The 23,379-nt window shown below is 46.4% G+C and overlaps 2 protein-coding genes across 2 annotated transcripts in view; one reads left to right on the forward strand and one right to left on the reverse strand.

The window, feature by feature from the left end:
* The first annotated feature begins 501 nt into the window (after positions 1 to 501).
* LOC130345577 (protein HGH1 homolog) lies at positions 502 to 3,861 on the forward strand. Its single transcript, XM_056554504.1, has 4 exons — positions 502 to 628; positions 989 to 1,080; positions 2,607 to 2,729; positions 2,810 to 3,861. The coding sequence occupies exons 1-4, from the start codon at positions 502 to 504 to the stop codon at positions 2,939 to 2,941; spliced, it is 474 nt and encodes a 157-aa protein (XP_056410479.1). The 3' UTR covers positions 2,942 to 3,861.
* A 7,092-nt stretch (positions 3,862 to 10,953) lies between these two features.
* LOC130345578 (mitogen-activated protein kinase 15-like) overlaps positions 10,954 to 23,379 on the reverse strand; it is a 63,481-nt gene continuing 51,055 nt past the window's right edge. The window contains exons 9-10 of the mRNA XM_056554505.1: positions 15,980 to 16,144; positions 10,954 to 12,014 (exon numbers count right to left, since the gene is read on the reverse strand). Of these exons, the coding sequence (XP_056410480.1) occupies positions 11,811 to 12,014; positions 15,980 to 16,144 (369 nt within the window). The 3' untranslated portion in view covers positions 10,954 to 11,810. The remainder of the gene's footprint in view (positions 12,015 to 15,979; positions 16,145 to 23,379) is intronic.

The raw sequence follows: 23,379 nt of genomic DNA on the forward strand, positions 1-23,379 counted from the left end.
GAGTCGGTAGTCTGTGTGGAGGAGTCGGTAGTCTGTGTGGAGGAGTCGGTAGTCTGTGTGGAGGAGCCGGTAGTCTGTGTGGAGGAGTCGGTAGTCTGTGTGGAGGAGTCGGTAGTCTGTGTGGAGGAGCGCGGTCAGTCACCACTTGTATCCAGGAAGATGAGGTGAGTCCGGATCTCTGCCACTTCACTTCCCTCGTCACCCGGATAGGCACGAAGGGCCGCTATCTTCTAGTGCGGTCTCTCAGCAGGGATCTCGTTCTCCGGCGTGTCACCACTTCTCGGTCCGGAGGAACAGGTTAAGGGGCCCAGATGATAGCTGGTCCCACAGGGGCTTTTAAAGATGTTTTAGGTTTAATTTAGGGCATTAAAACCTCTGTAAAGAGTCATGAGGAGACGGAGCTCAGCAGAACATGTCTCACATTCACTTCCTGCCACGCCCCCAAAATGCTAAACTTAAATACTTTATAAATAAAATAATAATAATAATAATAATGTGATGATGATGATGATTGGTCCGTGTCCTGCAGGAGATCACGCCTGGCTCCTGGGGGATGATGTGGACCTCCTGCCCTTCCTGTTGTTGCCTTTGGCTGGTGGAGAAGAATACACAGAGGATGAAGTGGAAGGTGAGAGGGCGGAGCAGCAGATGATGTGGGGGCAGAGCAGCAGATGATGTGGGGGCGGAGCAGCAGATGATGTGGGGGCGGAGCAGCAGATGATGTGGGGGCGGAGCAGCAGATGATGTGGGGGCGGAGCAGCAGATGATGCAGCAGCAGATATGGGGGCGGAGCAGCAGATGATATGGTGGTCCTCTGTAGAAAGCACAGATTTGGGGGTTTCTGACATTTAGCCCCTCCCATTAGTCTAGGGGGTGGGATCCTTGTGTGGGGTCCCGATGTCCCTGTTGAGGAGGGGGCAGGGTCCCTGTGTGGGTGGGATCCACTCATTTCCTGAAGTTTTCTTCTGCTCGCTCCTTCTCTCCGCAGTTCTTCCCCCCGACCTTCAGTATTTACCAGAAGACAAACAGCGAGAACCGGACCCCGACATCCGGAAGATGCTGCTAGAGTGCCTGCAGCTGGTGAGATGTGGGACTGCCGCTTTTAACTCTTCCTGGGCCGCTGGTCCCTGGTGTCGTGAGGTGTGGTTCGGTCCCTAGTGTGGTGTAGTCCCTGGTGACGTGTGGTGCCCGGTGAGGTCCAGTTCTTGGTGAGGTCTTGAGGCTCCTGATGGGGGTCCGTCAGATCTTCCCAGGAGACGTGTCTGTCCCCTTCTGAGGAGATCACGTGACTTGTGAAGACTTGGGCTATGTTCACACGCCGCACCGACATTCCGGACATAATATGTCAGCACTAGGACCGAACAGGAATGTCTCCTGAACATCGTCTTATCTTCTTTCTTTCTGCAGACAAGGAAAATGGAATTTCTTTGCCGGATCCATCTGGTGAGGAAATTCTTCTGTGTGAACATGGCCTTAGTGTGGTGATTGTACAGAGAGTTGTGCCTTCTCCTGCACATGTAACACCCCCATCATGCAGTGCATCCTCCAGGCAGGGGCAGATGTCACAAGAAGAGACACACACGCCACCGCCCCCGCCTTTCCAGTCTTCATACTCGTGCGGTTGCAGTGACTGGTGGTTGTGGCATAACCGCGCTGCAGCCACTGCTTGCTGGAGCAGCAACGTCCTTGGGAGACACAGTCCTGGGTGGCGGGGACTGAGACGGAGATAGCGGGCAGTGGGTACCCTGGGTGGGTAGTAGGGATCGACCGATATCGATTTTTTTTTAGGGGCGATACCGATAATCTGTCACCTTTCAGGCCGATAACTTATACCGGAATATCAAATGTCTAACCACCACAGTTGCCCCATAGCCCCCCCCCCCTCTCCTCTGCCCACATACCGCCACCGCCCCATCGCCTCCCCGGTGTTATAATTACCTGTTCCTGGGGTCAGCGATACTTCTGGCTCCGTCGGCGTCCTGCACTGTCACTGTGCGCACTGACGGTGACGTTGCGCACCCCAGGAACAGGTAATTATAACACCAGAGATGGGGGGGGAGGGCGTGGCGGTGGTATGTGGCCAGAGGATGGGGGGGAGGCAATGGGGCGGCGGCGGTATGTGGTCAGAGCATGGGGGGGAGGCAATGGGGCAGCGGCGGCGGTATGTGGCCAGAGGATGGGGGGAGGCATTGGGGCAGCGGTGGCGACGGTCGTCTCTGGCCGGGGGGTGGGACATTATCGGTATCAGCAATTACCTTTCCGATAATGTCCAAAATCGTGATTATCGGCCAAACCGATAATTGGTCGATCCCTAGTGGGTAGAGTTGTTTTTCTTTTAACTGAACACCGCTAAGTAGCAAAAACGCTTCTCCAGGATCCCTCTTTAATGTCCTGCTTCCCAGTCTGGCCACCCGATGTCTGTGATAGCGAACAGGACCCGGACTGTTCAGCCCGATAATAAAGCAGATCGGTATTGTCCTCACCAGGGACACAGTCATGTATGGGTGGTGCAGTGGTTGTGGGTGACTGAGGAGAACGTTATGGTGGCCCACCCACTGCCCAAGTCCTATTCTTCTACTGTCCCTGACTGTCCTTGTGTCCCCCAGCTCTGTGCTACGCCAGGGGGACGTCGTATCCTTAAAGATCGGGGAACTTACCTGATCTTGAGGTCGCTGCATTCCTGGGAGACTGAGGTCGATGTAAAGAGAAGCTGTGAGAAGGTCATCCAGGTGAGCACCCCCTACATTCTGTCATGAATACATGTGACTGCCAGATCCTGAAGTAACACAACCGTCTCCTTCATCATTAGATCCTGATTGATGACGAACCACAACCGGGGTTAGAAAACCTCTTAGAAGTAAACGTGCCGCCGGAGGTGGAGGAAAAGTTGAAGCGTCTGGATGAGGAGGAAGAGAGAGTGCTGCGGGAGGAAGAGCGGTAACGTCTGGATGAGGAGGAAGAGCGTGCACTGCCAGAGGAGGAAGAGCTGTAGTGTCTGGATGAGGACGAAGAGCGTGCACTGCCGGAGGAGGAGGGGGGACAAGTGATGACTGTGCTCTGCATTCATCCTTCAACTCGTCCTCCTGTGTTGTCCTCTTAATTCCCCATCCCAGAGATAATGTTTCCCAGGTGCAGATTACTCCTAAAAAATCATGGGGGTGATGTGTGTACATGACAATCTAAGAGACTATTCTCTACCATAAACCCTGAGTATGGTCATGGTTCCTACCAAGTGGGCGTAGTCTAAGACTTAAAGGGGTACTCCTAGGGAAATATATAATCTACAACGCTATCACACTACCTGGTTATGTTCCCTGTAAACCATCCTGCCTGATATATATGGCTCCTGTTGTATTCTCTGCCATCCTTCTCTCCTCTTGCCTACATCTCCCAGCAATCATTGCAGCTATTCTCTGTTGCTCCGATCAGGAGGGTGGGGCTGGCAAAGATTCGGTGTCTGATTGAAACTGGGATGTGTGTGCAGCCTCAGCCAGAAAGGGATTTGGACAGAAATAGAGTGAGTGGCTGAGTGACATCATTCCCTCACTTCATGCATGTGACACCCAAAGAGGGGAAACGGATCTATATAATGAATGATATTTAGACAAATAGGTTGATGAGAGGGAAAGGGATGAACTATGGGTCTAATTCCCCAGCGTTCGCATTTAATGCAATTATACTAGGACAGGCTTTTCCTTTGTTCTTAGATTTTTGGGTTAAATTCACATCTCTCGGTGTAAAGGAGATCACAGCCAGAGATGTGTCTTCTGTATATCACCCTATGAGTAATGATCTGTACACTGAAGAGATCACGACCAGAGATGTGTCTTCTGTATATCATCCTATGAGTAATGATCTGTACACTGAAGAGATCACGACCAGAGATGTGTCTTCTGTATATCATCCTATGAGTAATGATCTGTACACTGAAGAGATCACGACCAGAGATGTGTCTTCTGTATATCATCCTATGAGTAATGATCTGTACACTGAAGAGATCACGACCAGAGATGTGTCTTCTGTATGTGACCCTATGAGTAATGATCTGTACACTGAAGAGATCACAGCCAGAGATGTGTCTTCTGTATATCTCCCTATGAGTAATGATCTGTACACTGAAGAGATCACGACCAGAGATGTCTTCTGTGTATGTGACCCTATGAGTAATGATCTGTACACTGAAGAGATCACAGCCAGAGATGTGTCTTCTGTATATCATCCTATGAGTAATGATCTGTACACTGAAGAGATCACAGCCAGAGATGTGTCTTCTGTATATCATCCTATGAGTAATGATCTGTACACTGAAGAGATCACGACCAGAGATGTGTCTTCTGTATATCATCCTATGAGTAATGATCTGTACACTGAAGAGATCACGACCAGAGATGTCTTCTGTATATCATCCTATGAGTAATGATCTGTACACTGAAGAGATCACGACCAGAGATGTGTCTTCTGTTTATCATCCTATGAGTAATGATCTGTACACTGAAGAGATCACGACCAGAGATGTGTCTTCTGTATATCATCCTATGAGTAATGATCTGTACACTGAAGAGATCACGACCAGAGATGTGTCTTCTGTATATCACCCTATGAGTAATGATCTGTACACTGAAGAGATCACGACCAGAGATGTGTCTTCTGTATATCATCCTATGAGTAATGATCTGTACACTGAAGAGATCACAGCCAGAGATGTGTCTTCTGTATATTATCCTATGAGTAATGATCTGTACACTGAAGAGATCACGACCAGAGATGTGTCTTCTGTATATCATCCTATGAGTAATGATCTGTACACTGAAGAGATCACGACCAGAGATGTGTCTTCTGTATATCATCCTATGAGTAATGATCTGTACACTGAAGAGATCACAGCCAGAGATGTGTCTTCTGTATATCATCCTATGAGTAATGATCTGTACACTGAAGAGATCACGACCAGAGATGTGTCTTCTGTATATCATCCTATGAGTAATGATCTGTACACTGAAGAGATCACGACCAGAGATGTGTCTTCTGTATATCTCCCTATGAGTAATGATTTGCCCCCTAAAGATATCAGTCTGACCCTAATTGTACCTGAGCTGGAGGTGTCTGAGATAATTTTATGTATAGATTTCGGTGTGACATATGGTGCAGCTGGACCTCCATGTTGGCTTTGCTCGAGTATAACAATGAAGACGACCACAAAGAGCTGAATAAATACTCCACCTGTATAGAACCAGTATAAAACACAACATGATGCCATGAGCAGGAGGTACAGGGTCCATAGGCCTTGTTGGGCTCTACAAACACTGTGGCAAAGATTTAGGGTTCCACGTAAGCCCTGAGCATCAGAATTGTACATCCAGCATAAATCATACAAAAACAACACTTAGGGAAGGTAAGTGCTGGGGATGTGCGATAAAACCAAACTTTTATCATCAAATAAAATATCTATTATAAGTGTATAATATCACAACACAAACTCGGTCTGAGATTTATCAAAAAAAACATGGCGCACTCTGGGTTTTGCAGGGCCCAGCAGAGCCTCACACCAGGGGCCCAGTTCGTATTCCACCACTCTGGGTGATAATATTTACTTATCCACCAACACGTTTCTACCAACAGATCGTGTTGATTTCATCAGGGGGTAGGTACTTAAACAATGTAAAGACCAATCTCACATAAGAGAATAATAGCACATTACAGAGATATAAATGTAATGGAGCCAAAATATGAACCTAAGGATATTCCTAAGATGTCTGCACCAGTAATTGTGACCGGTACCTGCAAACAAAGGCTGACCCTATATGATTAATGGAAGAGAAAACATATATACTGTCCCTAATAGTTACATATAGAGAGTTGTCCAATATTCAGCGGGATCGGGATCCACCTGTAAAAGGATGAAGTTCAATGCTTGGACCCGTATAGGAGAAAAATATAGAGCTGCACTTGGACCCGTATAGGAGAAAAATATAGAGCTGCACTTGGACCCGTATAGGAGAAAAATATAGAGCTGTACATGGACCCGTATAGGAGAAAAATATAGAGCTGTACTTGGACCCGTATAGGAGAAAAATATAGAGCTGTACTTGGACCCGTATATTAGGAAAATATAGAGCTGTACTTGGACCCGTATAGGAGAAAAATATAGAGCTGCACTTGGACCCGTATATTAGGAAAATATAGAGCTGTACATGGACCCGTATAGGAGAAAAATATAGAGCTGCACTTGGACCCGTATAGGAGAAAAATATAGAGCTGCACTTGGACCCGTATAGGAGAAAAATATAGAGCTGTACATGGACCCGTATAGGAGAAAAATATAGAGCTGTACTTGGACCCGTATAGGGGGAAAATCTAGAGCTGTACATGGACCCGTATAGGGGGAAAATATAGAGCTGTACATGGACCCGTATAGGAGAAAAATATAGAGCTGTACATGGACCCGTATATTAGGAAAATATAGAGCTGTACATGGACCCGTATAGGAGGAAAATATAGAGCTGCACTTGGACCTGTATATTAGGAAAATATAGAGCTGTACATGGACCCGTATATTAGGAAAATATAGAGCTGTACTTTGACCTGTATCAAGCTTCTACAGCGTGAGTGGCCGCCTCTCCCATGACGCCAGAGGGGGCCGTGCCCATTGGGGTCCAGTGTATGCTCACTCTGTCAAAACAAGCAGTGGCGCGGGCGGAGTGACATTTAAAGACATAGAAAATGAAAGTGGCTTAGGCAGGTAAATCTGGATCCTGACATTATGGCCAGTCATAACTTACAGGCAGAATACAGGGGGGGCCATTTCTATGGATACACCTTAATAAAATGGGAATGGTTGGTGATAATAAAATGGGAATGGTTGGTGATAATAAAATGGGAATGGTTGGTGATAGTAACTTCCTATCACCAACCATTCCCATTTTATTAAGGTGTATCCATAGAAATGGCCCCCCCTGTATTCTGCCTGTAAGTTATGACTGGCCATAATGTCAGGATCCAGATTTACCTGCCTAAGCCACTTTCATTTTCTATGTCTTTAAATGTCACTCCGCCCGCGCCACTGCTTGTTTTGACAGAGTGAGCATACACTGGACCCCAATGGGCACGGCCCCCTCTGGCGTCATGGGAGAGGCGGCCACTCACGCTGTAGAAGCTTGATACAGGTCCAAGTACAGCTCTAGATTTTCCCCCTATACGGGTCCAAGTACAGCTCTAGATTTTCCCCCTATACGGGTCCAAGTACAGCTCTAGATTTTCCTAATATACGGGTCCAAGTACAGCTCTAGATTTTCCTAATGTACGGGTCCATGTACAGCTCTAGATTTCCCCCTATACGGGTCCAAGTACAGCTCTAGATTTTCCCCCTATACGGGTCCAAGTACAGCTCTAGATTTTCCCCCTATACGGGTCCAAGTACAGCTCTAGATTATCCCCCTATAAGGGTCCATGTACAGCTCTAGATTTTCCCCCTATACGGGTCCAAGTACAGCTCTAGATTATCCTCCTATACGGGTCCAAGTACAGCTCTAGATTTTCCTTCTATATGGGTCCAAGTACAGGTCTAGATTTTCCTTCTATACGGGTCCAAGTACAGGTCTAGATTTCCCCCCTATACGGGTCCATGTACAGCTCTATATTTTCCTAATATACGGGTCCATGTACAGCTCTATATTTTCCTCCTATACAGGTCCATGTACAGCTCTATATTTTCCTCCTCTACGGGTCCAAGTACAGCTCTATATTTTCCCCCTATACGGGTCCATGTACAGCTCTATATTTTCCCCCTATACGGGTCCAAGTACAGCTCTATATTTTCCCCCTATACGGGTCCATGTACAGCTCTATATTTTCCCCCTATACGGGTCCATGTACAGCTCTATATTTTCCCCCTATACGGGTCCAAGTACAGCTCTATATTTTCCTCCTATACGGGTCCATGTACAGCTCTATATTTTCCTAATATACGGGTCCAAGTACAGCTCTATATTTTCCTCCTCTACGGGTCCATGTACAGCTCTATATTTTCCTAATATACGGGTCCATGTACAGCTCTATATTTTCCTAATATACGGGTCCATGTACAGCTCTATATTTTCCTCCTCTACGGGTCCATGTACAGCTCTATATTTTCCTAATATACGGGTCCATGTACAGCTCTATATTTTCCTAATATACGGGTCCAAGTACAGCTCTATATTTTCCTCCTCTACGGGTCCAAGTACAGCTCTATATTTTCCTAATATACGGGTCCATGTACAGCTCTATATTTTCCTAATATACGGGTCCATGTACAGCTCTATATTTTCCTCCTATACGGGTCCATGTACAGCTCTAGATTTTCCTAATATACGGGTCCAAGTACAGCTCTATATTTTCCTAATATACGGGTCCAAGTACAGCTCTATATTTTCCTAATATACGGGTCCAAGTACAGCTCTATATTTTCCTCCTATACGGGTCCATGTACAGCTCTATATTTTCCCCCTATACGGGTCCAAGTACAGCTCTATATTTTCCTAATATACGGGTCCAAGTACAGCTCTATATTTTCCTAATATACGGGTCCATGTACAGCTCTATATTTTCCTCCTATACGGGTCCATGTACAGCTCTAGATTTTCCTAATATACGGGTCCAAGTACAGCTCTATATTTTCCTAATATACGGGTCCAAGTACAGCTCTATATTTTCCTAATATACGGGTCCAAGTACAGCTCTATATTTTCCTCCTATACGGGTCCATGTACAGCTCTATATTTTCCTAATATACGGGTCCAAGTACAGCTCTATATTTTCCTAATATACGGGTCCAAGTACAGCTCTATATTTTCCTAATATACGGGTCCAAGTACAGCTCTATATTTTCCTAATATACGGGTCCAAGTACAGCTCTATATTTTCCTCCTATACGGGTCCATGTACAGCTCTATATTTTCCTAATATACGGGTCCATGTACAGCTCTATATTTTCCTAATATACGGGTCCATGTACAGCTCTATATTTTCCTAATATACGGGTCCATGTACAGCTCTATATTTTCCTAATATACGGGTCCAAGTACAGCTCTATATTTTCCTAATATACGGGTCCATGTACAGCTCTATATTTTCCTCCTATACGGGTCCATGTACAGCTCTATATTTTCCTAATATACGGGTCCATGTACAGCTCTATATTTTCCTAATATACGGGTCCATGTACAGCTCTATATTTTCCTAATATACGGGTCCAAGTACAGCTCTATATTTTCCTAATATACGGGTCCATGTACAGCTCTATATTTTCCTAATATACGGGTCCATGTGCAGCTCTATATTTTCCTAATATACGGGTCCATGTACAGCTCTATATTTTCCTAATATACGGGTCCAAGTACAGCTCTATATTTTCCTCCTATACGGGTCCAAGTACAGCTCTATATTTTCCTAATATACGGGTCCATGTACAGCTCTATATTTTCCTAATATACGGGTCCATGTACAGCTCTATATTTTCCTAATATACGGGTCCAAGTACAGCTCTATATTTTCCTAATATACGGGTCCATGTACAGCTCTATATTTTCCTCCTCTACGGGTCCAAGTACAGCTCTATATTTTCCTAATATACGGGTCCATGTACAGCTCTATATTTTCCTAATATACGGGTCCATGTACAGCTCTATATTTTCCTAATATACGGGTCCAAGTACAGCTCTATATTTTCCTCCTATACGGGTCCAAGTACAGCTCTATATTTTCCTAATATACGGGTCCATGTACAGCTCTATATTTTCCTAATATACGGGTCCAAGTACAGCTCTATATTTTCCTAATATACGGGTCCATGTACAGCTCTATATTTTCCTCCTCTACGGGTCCAAGTACAGCTCTATATTTTCCTCCTCTACGGGTCCAAGTACAGCTCTATATTTTCCTAATATACGGGTCCATGTACAGCTCTATATTTTCCTAATATACGGGTCCATGTACAGCTCTATATTTTCCTAATATACGGGTCCAAGTACAGCTCTATATTTTCCTAATATACGGGTCCAAGTACAGCTCTAGATTTTCCTCCTATACGGGTCCAAGTACAGCTGCCGCGGCGATCCGATCATCCAGCATGGCGCCCTTAGGTCCCCTCACTTGGCTCCGGCCGTCTCCCGAGGTCTTCTGCTCTGGTCTGAGATCGAGCAGAAAATCACTGATAATACTGATCAGTGCTATGCCCTATACTTAGCACTGAACAGTATTAGCAATCAAAGGATTGCTATAGATATAGGACATAAAAAGTGTAAAAAAAAGAAAAAATGGAAAATAAAAAAGTAAAAAAATTTGAAAAATCCCCTCCCTCAATAAAAAAGTAAAATGTCAGTTTTTCCCATTTTACCCCCAAAAAAGCGAAAAAAAAAAACACATATTTGGTATCGCCGCGTGCGTAAAAGTCTGAACTATTAATATATATTGTTAATCATCCCATGCAGTGAACGGAGTAAACGTAAAAAAAAGTCCAAAATTGCTGCTTTTTTGTCACATTTTATTCCCCAAAAAAATTAATAAAAAGTAAAACCTAAGCAAAAGTGATACTGATAAAAACTACAGATCATGGCGCAAAAAATGAGCCCTCATACCGCTCCATATATGGAAAAATGAGAGTTATAGGTAGTCAAAATAGGGCAATTTCAAACATACTAATTTTGTTAAAATGGTTTGAGATTTTTTTTTAAGCAGTACAATTATAGAAAAGAATATAATTAGAGATGAGCGAACTTACAGTAAATTCGATTCGTCATGAACTTCTCAGCTCGGCAGTTGATGACTTATCCTGCATAAATTAGTTCAGCTTTCCGGTGCTCCGTTGGGCTGGAAAAGGTGGATACATTCCTAGGAAAGAGTCTCCTAGGACTGTATCCACCTTTTCCAGCCCACGGGAGCACCGGAAAGCTGAACTAATTTATGCAGGATAAGTCATCGACCGCCGAGCTGAGAAGTTCGTGACGAATCGAATTTACTGTAAGTTATAAATATAATCATGGGGATCATTTTAATCGTATTAACCCACAGAATAAAGAAAACATGTCATTTTTTACCGGAAAGTGTACAGCGTGAAAACAAAACCTTCCAAAATTTGCTAAATTAGGGTTTTCTTTTCAAATTTTCCCACATAATATCTGTTTGGTTGCGCCGTACATTTTATGGTAAAATAAGTGATGTAATTACAAAGTACAATTCGTGACGCAAAAAAACAAGCCCTCATATGGGTCTGTGGATGGAAATATAAGAGAATTATGATTTTTAGAAGGCGAGGAGGAAAAAACGAAAATGCTAAAATAAAATTGGTCTGGTCCTTAACCCCTTAAGAACCAAGCCCATTTTGGCCTTAAGTACCTACCCCCTGATGAAACCAGCACCGATCTGTTGGTATAAACGCGTTGGTGGATAAGTAAATATCACCCAGAGTGGCGGAATACGAACTGGGCCCCTGGTGTGACAGAGAGTTTGTGTTGTGATATTATACACTTAGATATTTTATTTGATGATAATAAAAGTTTGGTTTTAGCGCACATCCCCAGCACTTACCTTCCCTAAGTGTTTTTTTTGTATATCCCTTATTGAGCTCTCCCTGCACTGATTGCCTGATCAGTGACCCCGGGGTTGGGTCATGTACAAGGCATAGATCATAGTTCTTTAAATGTCACCGCTCCTTGGTTAAAGGCACTTCAGGATCTGCTGCAGAAGAGGCGCACTCTGTGTACCAGTGAGACCAGGGCCCCTGCATGATGGGGCCAGACAATGGTTTACTCCAGAGGATTCCTCGCCAGTGTCAGTCATTTGTTGGTCGGCGAGGCATTCTGTAGGCTCAGGTTCTGCAGCGCTGATTTACTGATGGTCCCATAGGCCTGGGTGTAACTGTGCAGCGAAGCTTTGGGGTCACCCGTCGTGCTCACATTGGACACCCCCTGAAACATCTTCTTACTTAACTTGTGAACGGATCTCACGTCCCGAGTCTGCACTGTGGGAGAGCGCTGGTTCTAAGAGAAAGAAAACCCAGATCAGTGCAGTAGTCACCAGCAGACGAGCATCACCGGTATAGGGAGGACCCGCCAGCATCACCAATATAGTGAGGATCAGCCAGCATCACCAATATAGTGAGGATCCGCCAGCATCACCGGTATAGAGAGGACCCGCCAGCATCACCGGTATAGAGAGGACCCGCCAGCATCACCAATATAGTGAGGATCAGCCAGCATCACCGGTATAGAGAGGACCCGCCAGCATCACCAATATAGTGAGGATCAGCCAGCATCACCGGTATAGAGAGGACCCGCCAGCATCACCAATATAGTGAGGATCCGCCAGCATCACCAATATAGTGAGGATCCGCCAGCATCACCGGTATAGTGAGGACCCGCCAGCATCACCGGTATAGAGAGGACCCGCCAGCATCACCGGTATAGAGAGGACCCGCCAGCATCACCAATATAGTGAGGATCCGCCAGCATCACCAATATAGTGAGGATCCGCCAGCATCACCAATATAGTGAGGACCCGCCAGCATCACCGGTATAGTGAGGACCCGCCAGCATCACCGGTATAGTGAGGATCCGCCAGCATCACCGGTATAGTGAGGATCCGCCAGCATCACCAATATAGTGAGGATCCGCCAGCCTCACCGGTATAGTGAGGACCCGCCAGCCTCACCGGTATAGTGAGGACCCGCCAGCCTCACCGGTATAGTGAGGACCCGCCAGCCTCACCGGTATAGTGAGGACCCGCCAGCCTCACCGGTATAGTGAGGACCCGCCAGCCTCACCGGTATAGTGAGGACCCGCCAGCCTCACCGGTATAGTGAGGACCCGCCAGCCTCACCGGTATAGTGAGGACCCGCCAGCCTCACCGGTATAGTGAGGACCCGCCAGCATCACCAATATAGTGAGGACCCGCCAGCATCACCGGTATAGTGAGGACCCGCCAGCATCACCGGTATAGTGAGGACCCGCCAGCATCACCGGTATAGTGAGGACCCGCCAGCATCACCGGTATAGTGAGGATCCGCCAGCATCACCGGTATAGTGAGGATCCGCCAGCATCACCGGTATAGTGAGGACCCGCCAGCATCACCACCGGTATAGTGAGGACCCGCCAGCATCACCGGTATAGTGAGGACCCGCCAGCCTCACCGGTATAGTGAAGACCCGCCAGCCTCACCGGTATGGTGAGGACCCGCCAGCCTCACCGGTATAGTGAGGACCCGCCAGCATCACCAATATAGTGAGGATCCGCCAGCATCACCAATATAGTGAGGATCCGCCAGCATCACCGGTATAGTGAGGACCCGCCAGCATCACCGGTATAGTGAGGACCCGCCAGCCTCACCGGTATAGTGAAGACCCGCCAGCCTCACCGGTATGGTGAGGACCCGCCAGCCTCACCGGTATAGTGAGGACCCGCCAGCATCACCAATATAGTGAGGATCCGCCAGCATCACCAATATAGTGAGGATCCGCCAGCATCACCGGTATAGTGAGGACCCGCCAGCATCACCGGTATAGTGAGGACCCGCCAGCCTCACCGGTATAGTGAAGACCCGCCAGCCTCACCGGTATGGTGAGGACCCGCCAGCCTCACCGGTATAGTGAGGACCCGCCAGCATCACCAATATAGTGAGGATCCGCCAGCATCACCAATATAGTGAGGATCCGCCAGCATCACCGGTATAGTGAGGACCCGCCAGCATCACCGGTATAGTGAGGACCCGCCAGCCTCACCGGTATAGTGAAGACCCGCCAGCCTCACCGGTATGGTGAGGACCCGCCAGCATCACCGGTATAGTGAGGACCCGCCAGCATCACCGGTATAGTGAGGACCCGCCAGCATCACCGGTATAGTGAGGATCCGCCAGCATCACCGGTATAGTGAGGATCCGCCAGCATCACCGGTATAGTGAGGACCCGCCAGCATCACCGGTATAGTGAGGACCCGCCAGCATCACCGGTATAGTGAGGACCCGCCAGCCTCACCGGTATAGTGAAGACCCGCCAGCCTCACCGGTATGGTGAGGACCCGCCAGCCTCACCGGTATAGTGAGGACCCGCCAGCATCACCAATATAGTGAGGATCCGCCAGCATCACCAATATAGTGAGGATCCGCCAGCATCACCGGTATAGTGAGGACCCGCCAGCATCACCGGTATAGTGAGGACCCGCCAGCCTCACCGGTATAGTGAAGACCCGCCAGCCTCACCGGTATGGTGAGGACCCGCCAGCCTCACCGGTATAGTGAGGACCCGCCAGCATCACCAAAATAGTGAGGATCCGCCAGCATCACCAATATAGTGAGGATCCGCCAGCATCACCGGTATAGTGAGGACCCGCCAGCATCACCGGTATAGTGAGGACCCACCAGCATCACCGGTAAAGTGAGGACCCGCCAGCATCACCGGTATAGAGAGGACCCGCCAGCATCACCAATATAGTGAGGACCCGCCAGCATCACCGGTATAGTGAGGACCCGCCAGCATCACCGGTATAGTGAGGACCCGCCAGCATCACCAATATAGTGAGGATCAGCCAGCATCACCGGTATAGTGAGGATCCGCCAGCATCACCAATATAGTGAGGACCCGCCAGCCTCACCGGTATAGTGAGGACCCGCCAGCATCACCGGTATAGTGAGGACCCGCCAGCATCACCGGTATGGTGAGGACCCGCCAGCCTCACCGGTATAGTGAGGACCCGCCAGCATCACCGGTAGTGAGGACCCGCCAGCATCACCGGTATGGTGAGGACCCGCCAGCCTCACCGGTATAGTGAGGACCCGCCAGCATCACCGGTATAGTGAGGACCCGCCAGCATCACCGGTATAGTGAGGATCCGCCAGCCTCACCGGTATAGTGAGGACCCGCCAGCCTCACCGGTATAGTGAGGACCCGCCAGCATCACCGGTATAGTGAGGACCCGCCAGCATCACCGGTATAGTGAGGACCCGCCAGCATCACCGGTATAGTGAGGACCCGCCAGCATCACCGGTATGGTGAGGACCCGCCAGCCTCACCGGTATGGTGAGGACCCGCCAGCATCACCGGTAGTGAGGACCCGCCAGCATCACCGGTATGGTGAGGACCCGCCAGCCTCACCGGTATAGTGAGGACCCGCCAGCATCACCGGTATAGTGAGGACCCGCCAGCATCACCGGTATAGTGAGGACCCGCCAGCCTCACCGGTATAGTGAGGACCCGCCAGCCTCACCGGTATAGTGAGGACCCGCCAGCATCACCGGTATAGTGAGGACCCGCCAGCATCACCGGTATAGTGAGGACCCGCCAGCATCACCGGTATAGTGAGGACCCGCCAGCATCACCGGTATAGTGAGGACCCGCCAGCATCACCGGTATAGTGAGGACCCGCCAGCATCACCGGTATAGTGAGGACCCGCCAGCATCACCGGTATAGTGAGGACCCGCCAGCATCACCGGTATAGTGAGGATCCGCCAGCATCACCGGTATAGTGAGGATCCGCCAGCATCACCAATATAGTGAGGACCCGCCAGCATCACCGGTATAGTGAGGACCCGCCAGCATCACCGGTATAGTGAGGACCCGCCAGCATCACCGGTATAGTGAGGACCCGCCAGCATCACCGGTATAGTGAGGACCCGCCAGCATCACCGGTATAGTGAGGATCCGCCAGCATCACCGGTATAGTGAGGACCCGCCTGCATCACCGGTATAGTGAGGATGTTCCAGCATCACCGGTATAGTGAGGACCCGCTAGCATCACTGGTATAGTGAGGATCCGCCAGCATCACCGGTATAGTGAGGACCCACCAGCATCACCGGTATAGTGAGGACCCACCAGCATCACCAATATAGTGAGGACCCGCCAGCATCACCAGTGTGGACAGGACCTCAGTCACTACCAGTTTCACCAGTATAGTAAAGGACTGTCAGTCACTATTGGTATTTCCCCATTTTATATGAATCTCCTGGTACTTACCAGTCTGGCGCTGACAGCGGCAACGCTCACTGTTGTGCTAGGTATCGTGTCCTTCCGTGTCAGAGGGTTGTTGGGAGCGGCCGCCCTCGCTTGCTGTGTGAGTGAGAATGAGCGGGTTCTTGTAACAGGCGCGGTCTTTCCTCGTGGTTCCACACCTTTACTGACCTTGTAGAGAAACCGGAAATTACAGATAATAACCAGGAATTACACAGATGACAACCGGGGAATTGCACAGATAATAACCAGGAATTACACAGATGACAACCGGGGAATTGCACAGATAATACCAGGAATTGCACAGATAATAACTAGGAATTACACAGATAACAACCAGGAATTACACAGATGACAACCGGGGAATTGCACAGATAACAACCAGGAATTGCACAGATAATAACCAGGAATTACACAGATAACAACCAGGAATTACACAGATAACAACCAGGAATTGCACAGATAATAACCAGGAATTACACAGATAACAACCAGGAATTGCACAGATAACAACCAGGAATTACACAGATAACAACCAGGAATTGCACAGATGACAACCGGGGAATTACACAGATGACAACCAGGAATTACACAGATGACAACCGGGGAATTACACAGATGACAACCAGGAATTACACAGATAACAACCAGGAATTACACAGATGACAACCAGGAATTGCACAGATAACAACCAGGAATTACACAGATGACAACCAGGAATTACACAGATAACAACCAGGAATTGCACAGATAACAACCAGGAATTACACAGATGACAACCAGGAATTACACAGATGACAACCGGGGAATTACACAGATGACAACCAGGAATTACACAGATAACAACCAGGAATTACACAGATGACAACCGGGGAATTACACAGATAACAACCAGGAATTACACAGATGACAACCGGGGAATTACACAGATAACAACCAGGAATTACACAGATAATAACCAGGAATTACACAGATAATAACCAGGAATTACACAGATGACAACCGGGGAATTACACAGATAACAACCGGGGAATTACACAGATAACAACCAGGAATTACACAGATGACAACCAGGAATTACACAGATGACAACCGGGGAATTACACAGATGACAACCAGGAATTACACAGATGACAACCGGGGAATTACACAGATGACAACCAGGAATTACACAGATAACAACCAGGAATTACACAGATAACAACCAGGAATTACACAGATAACAACCAGGAATTACACAGATAACAACCAGGAATTACACAGATAATAACCAGGAATTACACAGATAACAACCAGGAATTGCACAGATAATAACCAGGAATTACACAGATAACAACCAGGAATTGCACAGATAATAACCAGGAATTACACAGATAACAACCAGGAATTACACAGATAACAACCAGGAATTACACAGATAACAACCAGGAATTACACAGATAACAACCAGGAATTGCACAGATAATAACCAGGAATTACACAGATAACAACCAGGAATTGCACAGATAATAACCAGGAATTACACAGATAACAACCAGGAATTACACAGATAACAACCAGGAATTACACAGATAACAACCAGGAATTACACAGATAACAACCAGGAATTACACAGATAACAACCAGGAATTGCACAGATAATAACCAGGAATTACACAGATAACAACCAGGAATTTTAAGGCAAGACAAGACGCTCATATTATGCTATTTAACTTCTTTTACTGAACTCAGCAACAAATAGGTACTGTATGAATTAGAGAAATATTTTACATATGAAGTGAATATAAACGTAATATGCAACCTAGTGTGCTGTAATATCCCAACAACCAATCAATCCACAGCGTATGTCATATAGGTAACGGTCACCCAGGTAACTTCCTTCTTTGCTGCTCAGCAGTAGATTAAAATAAGTATAACTGCTCCTCATAAAATTGCTTATAATCTCATTTAACAAAATATTGTTCTATATTCATTACATTTTTTCTCTATTAACCCCTTGAAGCAGAATGGCAGGTATACCCGGCGCTGCGGCACGGCAGGGTTATGAAGCGAGCTCAGGAGCTGAGCTCGCTTCATACCCGCACGGTCCCGGCTGCTATCAGCAGCCAGGACCTGTGGCTAATGCCGGACATTGCTGTTCCAGCAGATGTCTGGCATTAACTCTTTAGACTTTGATCGCCGCGTCTAAAAGTGCAAGTAAAAGCATCCCGGCAGCTCAGTCGCAATGTCCCGATCCGCTAGGACGCAGCAGGAGGGTGGCTTACCTGCCTCCTGCGCGTCTGAACGGCGATTGATTGCTGCAAGCCTGAAATCCAGGCTTGAGCAATCAACCGCCGATAATACCGATCAATGCAAAGCCATGGCTTTGCAGTGATCTGTGTAAAAGATCAGTGTGTGCAGTGTTATAGTCTCCTATGGGATAACAATGATCAGTATAAGAGATCAGTGTGTGCAGTGTTATACTGATCATTGTTATCCCATAGGAGACTATAACACCGCACACACAAATATCTTATACTGATCATTGTTATCCCATAGGAGACTATAAGAGATCAGTGTGTGCGGTGTTATAGTCTCCTATGGGATAATAATGATCAGTATAAAAAAAACTGTGTAAAAAAAAAAAACATACATGGTATCGCCGCGTGTGTAAATGTCCGAACTATAAAAATATATTGTTAATTAAATTGTACGGTCAATGGCGCACGCGACAAAAAATTCCAAAGTCTTTATAACATAAAAAAATGAATAAAAAGCCATCAAAAAGTCCAATCAAAACAAAAATGGTACCGATAAAAACTTCAGATCATGGTGCAAAAAATGAGCCCTCATACCGCCCCGTATATGGAACAATAAAAAAAAAAGTTATAGGGGTCAGAAGATGACAATTTTAAAATGTATACATTTTCCTGCATGTAGTTATGATTTTTTCCAGAAGACAATATCCAACCTCTATAAGTCGGGGATCATTTTAACCGTATGGACCTACAGAATAAATAGAAGGTGTCATTTTTACCGAAAAATGTACTACGTAGAAACGGAAGCCCCCAAAAGTTACAAAACAGCGTTTTTTCTTCCATTTTGTCACATGATTTTTTTTCCCTGTTTTGCCGTAGATTTTTGGGTAAAATGACTGATGTCATTACAAAGCAGATGACAACACCCCCTCTTCTAATTTCACATCCTCAAGTCTTTTTAGTACGTCAGTTGTGTCGCGGACATATGAAGGCAGCGCGTACACGAACGGGCGTAATACGCTGTCCACATACTGGCTTGCACCTTCTGTTATGTTCCCAATGCCCGACACTATGGGTCTCCCCCGTAACGGGGGGTACCCCTTGTGGATTTTTGGGACTGAATAGAAACACGCAGTTTTTGGTGTGATCGGTTTGATATAATCAAATTCTACTTTGCTCAGGAGGTTTAAACTTCGCCCCTCTTACAAAATGCACATAAGATCTCCTAAAAATTCTCTAGTTGGATCTATTTTCAGTTTTTTGTAGCAATCTTTATTATTTATGATTTCAAGACACATCTTCTTATATTCCTCCCTGGTCATCAGGACAATGTTTCCTCCTTTGTCAGAGGGTTTGATGACCAGGGAGGAATCATCTGCCAATGTTTTTAATGCCTGTCTCTCGGCCCCGGTGAGGTTTTGGTCTTTAATTGTTTTCTGCTCTAAGATTTTTAATTCTTTTCTAACCAATCCTACAAATATATCAATATTAGAATAGTCTCCTACTGGGGGTGGTTTTTTACTTTTTTTATTTAGTTGTGTGAATGGGCCTTCCCCTTCTATTCCCTCACTGTTCTCCCTAGAGAGACTGTCCAGGTCCCTGAAGAGTGACAGGTCTTCCTGATCAATTCCCAAATCATTCCCTAATATCTTTTATATGGAAGTATTTTCGCCATTTTAGCTTTCTGGCATAAAGACTTATATCTCTGGCCCATGAAAATGAACTAAACTTGACTGTGGGCACATATGACAGTCCTCCTGCCAGGAGGTTCATCTCTGCTGGACTCAGTATTCGTGGGGTTAAATTAATAATTTGTAATTCAGCTTCATTAATTTGAGTGGGTTGTGTTTCTTGTATTTTTAGGGTGCACTCCTGAGCAGGTAATTGTTCATGCTCGGGGTTTTCTCTAAAAAACCTCCCCTTCTTCTGGAGCCCCTGGGTCTGCCTCTTCCTGATCCCCTGCCCCTGGGTCTGCCTCTTCCTGATCCCCTGCCCCTGGGTCTGCCTCTTCCTGATCCCCTGCCCCTGGGTCTGCCTCTTCCTGATCCCCTGCCCCTGGGTCTGCCTCTTCCTGATCCCCTGCCCCTGGGTCTGCCTCTTCCTGATCCCCTGCCCCTGGGTCTGCCTCTTCCTGATCCCCTGCCCCTGGGTCTGCCTCTTCCTGATCCCCTGCCCCTGGGTCTGCCTCTTCCTGATCCCCTGCCCCTGGGTCTGCCTCTTCCTGATCCCCTGCCCCTGGGTCTGCCTCTTCCTGATCCCCTGCCCCTGGGTCTGCCTCTTCCTGATCCCCTGCCCCTGGGTCTGCCTCTTCCTGATCCCCTGCCCCTGGGTCTGCCTCTTCCTGATCCCCTGCCCCTGGGTCTGCCTCTTCCTGATCCCCTGCCCCTGGGTCTGCCTCTTCCTGATCCCCTGCCCCTGGGTCTGCCTCTTCCTGATCCCCTGCCCCTGGGTCTGCCTCTTCCTGATCCCCTGCCCCTGGGTCTGCCTCTTCCTGATCCCCTGCCCCTGGGTCTGCCTCCTGCCCCTGTTATTCCCTCTATAATTATAATTGTAGCTATGATAGCAACAGAGAGCTCATTAATATTAATGCAGATCCTGCTAGAAGAGGAGAGGATCCAACTAGAGACTGTAACGATTAACCTCAATAAAGCCATAGAACAGATCAATACATTCAAAATAGATCCAACCTTCCCAAAAAAAGAGCAGATATTGGAAGAAACTATCTCTAAATTTGTGGCTTTCTTGAAAGAAAGGAAACATTTACAATTTAAAAGAGATTTACAGGACTTCAAAAATAAGCAGGAATATGACATTCTAAAACAGACACAAGTAGCATCTCAGGAAACAGACATCTCCTCATCGGAGTGTGAAGAAAGTGAATCTGAGAAGACGGGAGGATATCACAACTACAACTATAATTATAGAGGGAATAATAGGGGCAGGAGGCAGACCCAGGGGCAGGGGATCAGGAAGAGGCAGACCCAGGGGCAGGGGATCAGGAAGAGGCAGACCCAGGGGCAGGGGATCAGGAAGAGGCAGACCCAGGGGCAGGGGATCAGGAAGAGGCAGACCCAGGGGCAGGGGATCAGGAAGAGGCAGACCCAGGGGCAGGGGATCAGGAAGAGGCAGACCCAGGGGCAGGGGATCAGGAAGAGGCAGACCCAGGGGCAGGGGATCAGGAAGAGGCAGACCCAGGGGCAGGGGATCAGGAAGAGGCAGACCCAGGGGCAGGGGATCAGGAAGAGGCAGACCCAGGGGCAGGGGATCAGGAAGAGGCAGACCCAGGGGCAGGGGATCAGGAAGAGGCAGACCCAGGGGCAGGGGATCAGGAAGAGGCAGACCCAGGGGCAGGGGATCAGGAAGAGGCAGACCCAGGGGCTCCAGAAGAAGGGGAGGTTTTTTAGAGAAAACCCCGAGCATGAACAATTACCTGCTCAGGAGTGCACCCTAAAAATACAAGAAACACAACCCACTCAAATTAATGAAGCTGAATTACAAATTATTAATTTAACCCCACGAATACTGAGTCCAGCAGAGATGAACCTCCTGGCAGGAGGACTGTCATATGTGCCCACAGTCAAGTTTAGTTCATTTTCATGGGCCAGAGATGTAAGTCTTTATGCCAGAAAGCTCAAATGGCGAAAATACTTCCATATAAAAGATATTAGGGAATGATTTGGGAATTGATCAGGAAGACCTGTCACTCTTCAGGGACCTGGACAGTCTCTCTAGGGAGAACAGTGAGGGAGTAGAAGGGGAAGGCCCATTCACACAACTAAATAAAAAAAGTAATAAACCACCCCCAGTAGGAGATTATTCTAATATTGATATATTTGTAGGATTAGTTACAAAAGAATTAAAAACGTTAGAGGAGAAAACAATTAAAGATCAAAACCTCACCGGGGCCGAGAGACAGGCATTAAAAACATTGGCAGATGATCGCACCCACGGATACAACTGATCGCCCAGTTAAGAAGGAATTTTGCACATAGACACTTTACAACGAGTCCGTGCACAACAAATAACACACGACATATGCGCAGTCTGAACCCTGCCTGACATATACTATAGAAGACAGATACAGGTCTCTCCAAGTATTTATGGTGAAGGCTAAAAGAAGGCGGCAAAGGTGCGATCTACAATAATATATACACCCGATAAGTGTTCAAAATAATATATACACCCGATAAGTGTCTAAAAATAATATATACACCAGATAAGTGTCTAAAAATAATATATACACCCGATAAGTGTTCAAAATAATATATACACCCGATAAGTGTTCAAAATAATATATACACCAGATAAGTGTCTAAATAATATATACACCCGATAAGTGTCTAAATAATATATACACCCGATAAGTGTTCAAAATAATATATACACCAGATAAGTGTCTAAATAATATATACACCCGATAAGTGTCTAAATAATATATACACCCGATAAGTGTCTAAATAATATATACACCAGATAAGTGTTCAAAATAATATATACACCCGATAAGTGTCTAAAAATAATATATACACCAGATAAGTGTTCAAAATAATATATACACCCGATAAGTGTTCAAAATAATATATACACCCGATAAGTGTTCAAAATAATATATACACCCGATAAGTGTTCAAAATAATATATACACCCGATAAGTGTCTAAAAATAATATATACACCCGATAAGTGTCTAAATAATATATACACCCGATAAGTGTCTAAATAATATATACACCCGATAAGTGTTCAAAATAATATATACACCCGATAAGTGTCTAAATAATATACACACCCGATAAGTGTCTAAAAATAATATATACACCCGATAAGTGTTCAAAATAATATATACACCCGATAAGTGTTCAAAATAATATATACACCCGATAAGTGTCTAAATAATATATACACCCGATAAGTGTCTAAATAATATATACACCCAATAAGTGTCTAAAAATAATATATACACCCGATAAGTGTTCAAAATAATATATACACCCGATAAGTGTCTAAAAATAATATATACACCCGATAAGTGTTCAAAATAATATATACACCCGATAAGTGTTCAAAATAATATATACACCCGATAAGTGTCTAAATAATATATACACCCGATAAGTGTCTAAATAATATATACACCCAATAAGTGTCTAAAAATAATATATACACCCGA

The sequence above is a fragment of the Hyla sarda genome, unplaced genomic scaffold, assembly GCF_029499605.1.
Source record: "Hyla sarda isolate aHylSar1 unplaced genomic scaffold, aHylSar1.hap1 scaffold_762, whole genome shotgun sequence".
NCBI lineage: Eukaryota > Metazoa > Chordata > Amphibia > Anura > Hylidae > Hyla > Hyla sarda.

What these genes read in the sequence shown, in the direction of transcription:
- LOC130345577 (XM_056554504.1), top strand. Translation starts at nt 502, where the DNA reads ATGATGATGATTGGTCCGTGTCCTGCAGGAGATCACGCCTGGCTCCTG. An exon ending in TGCTAGAGTGCCTGCAGCTG is followed by an intron (nt 1,081 to 2,606) that starts GTGAGATGTGGG and finishes TGTGTCCCCCAG; the next exon opens with CTCTGTGCTACGCCAGGGGG. An exon ending in GCTGTGAGAAGGTCATCCAG is followed by an intron (nt 2,730 to 2,809) that starts GTGAGCACCCCC and finishes CTTCATCATTAG; the next exon opens with ATCCTGATTGATGACGAACC.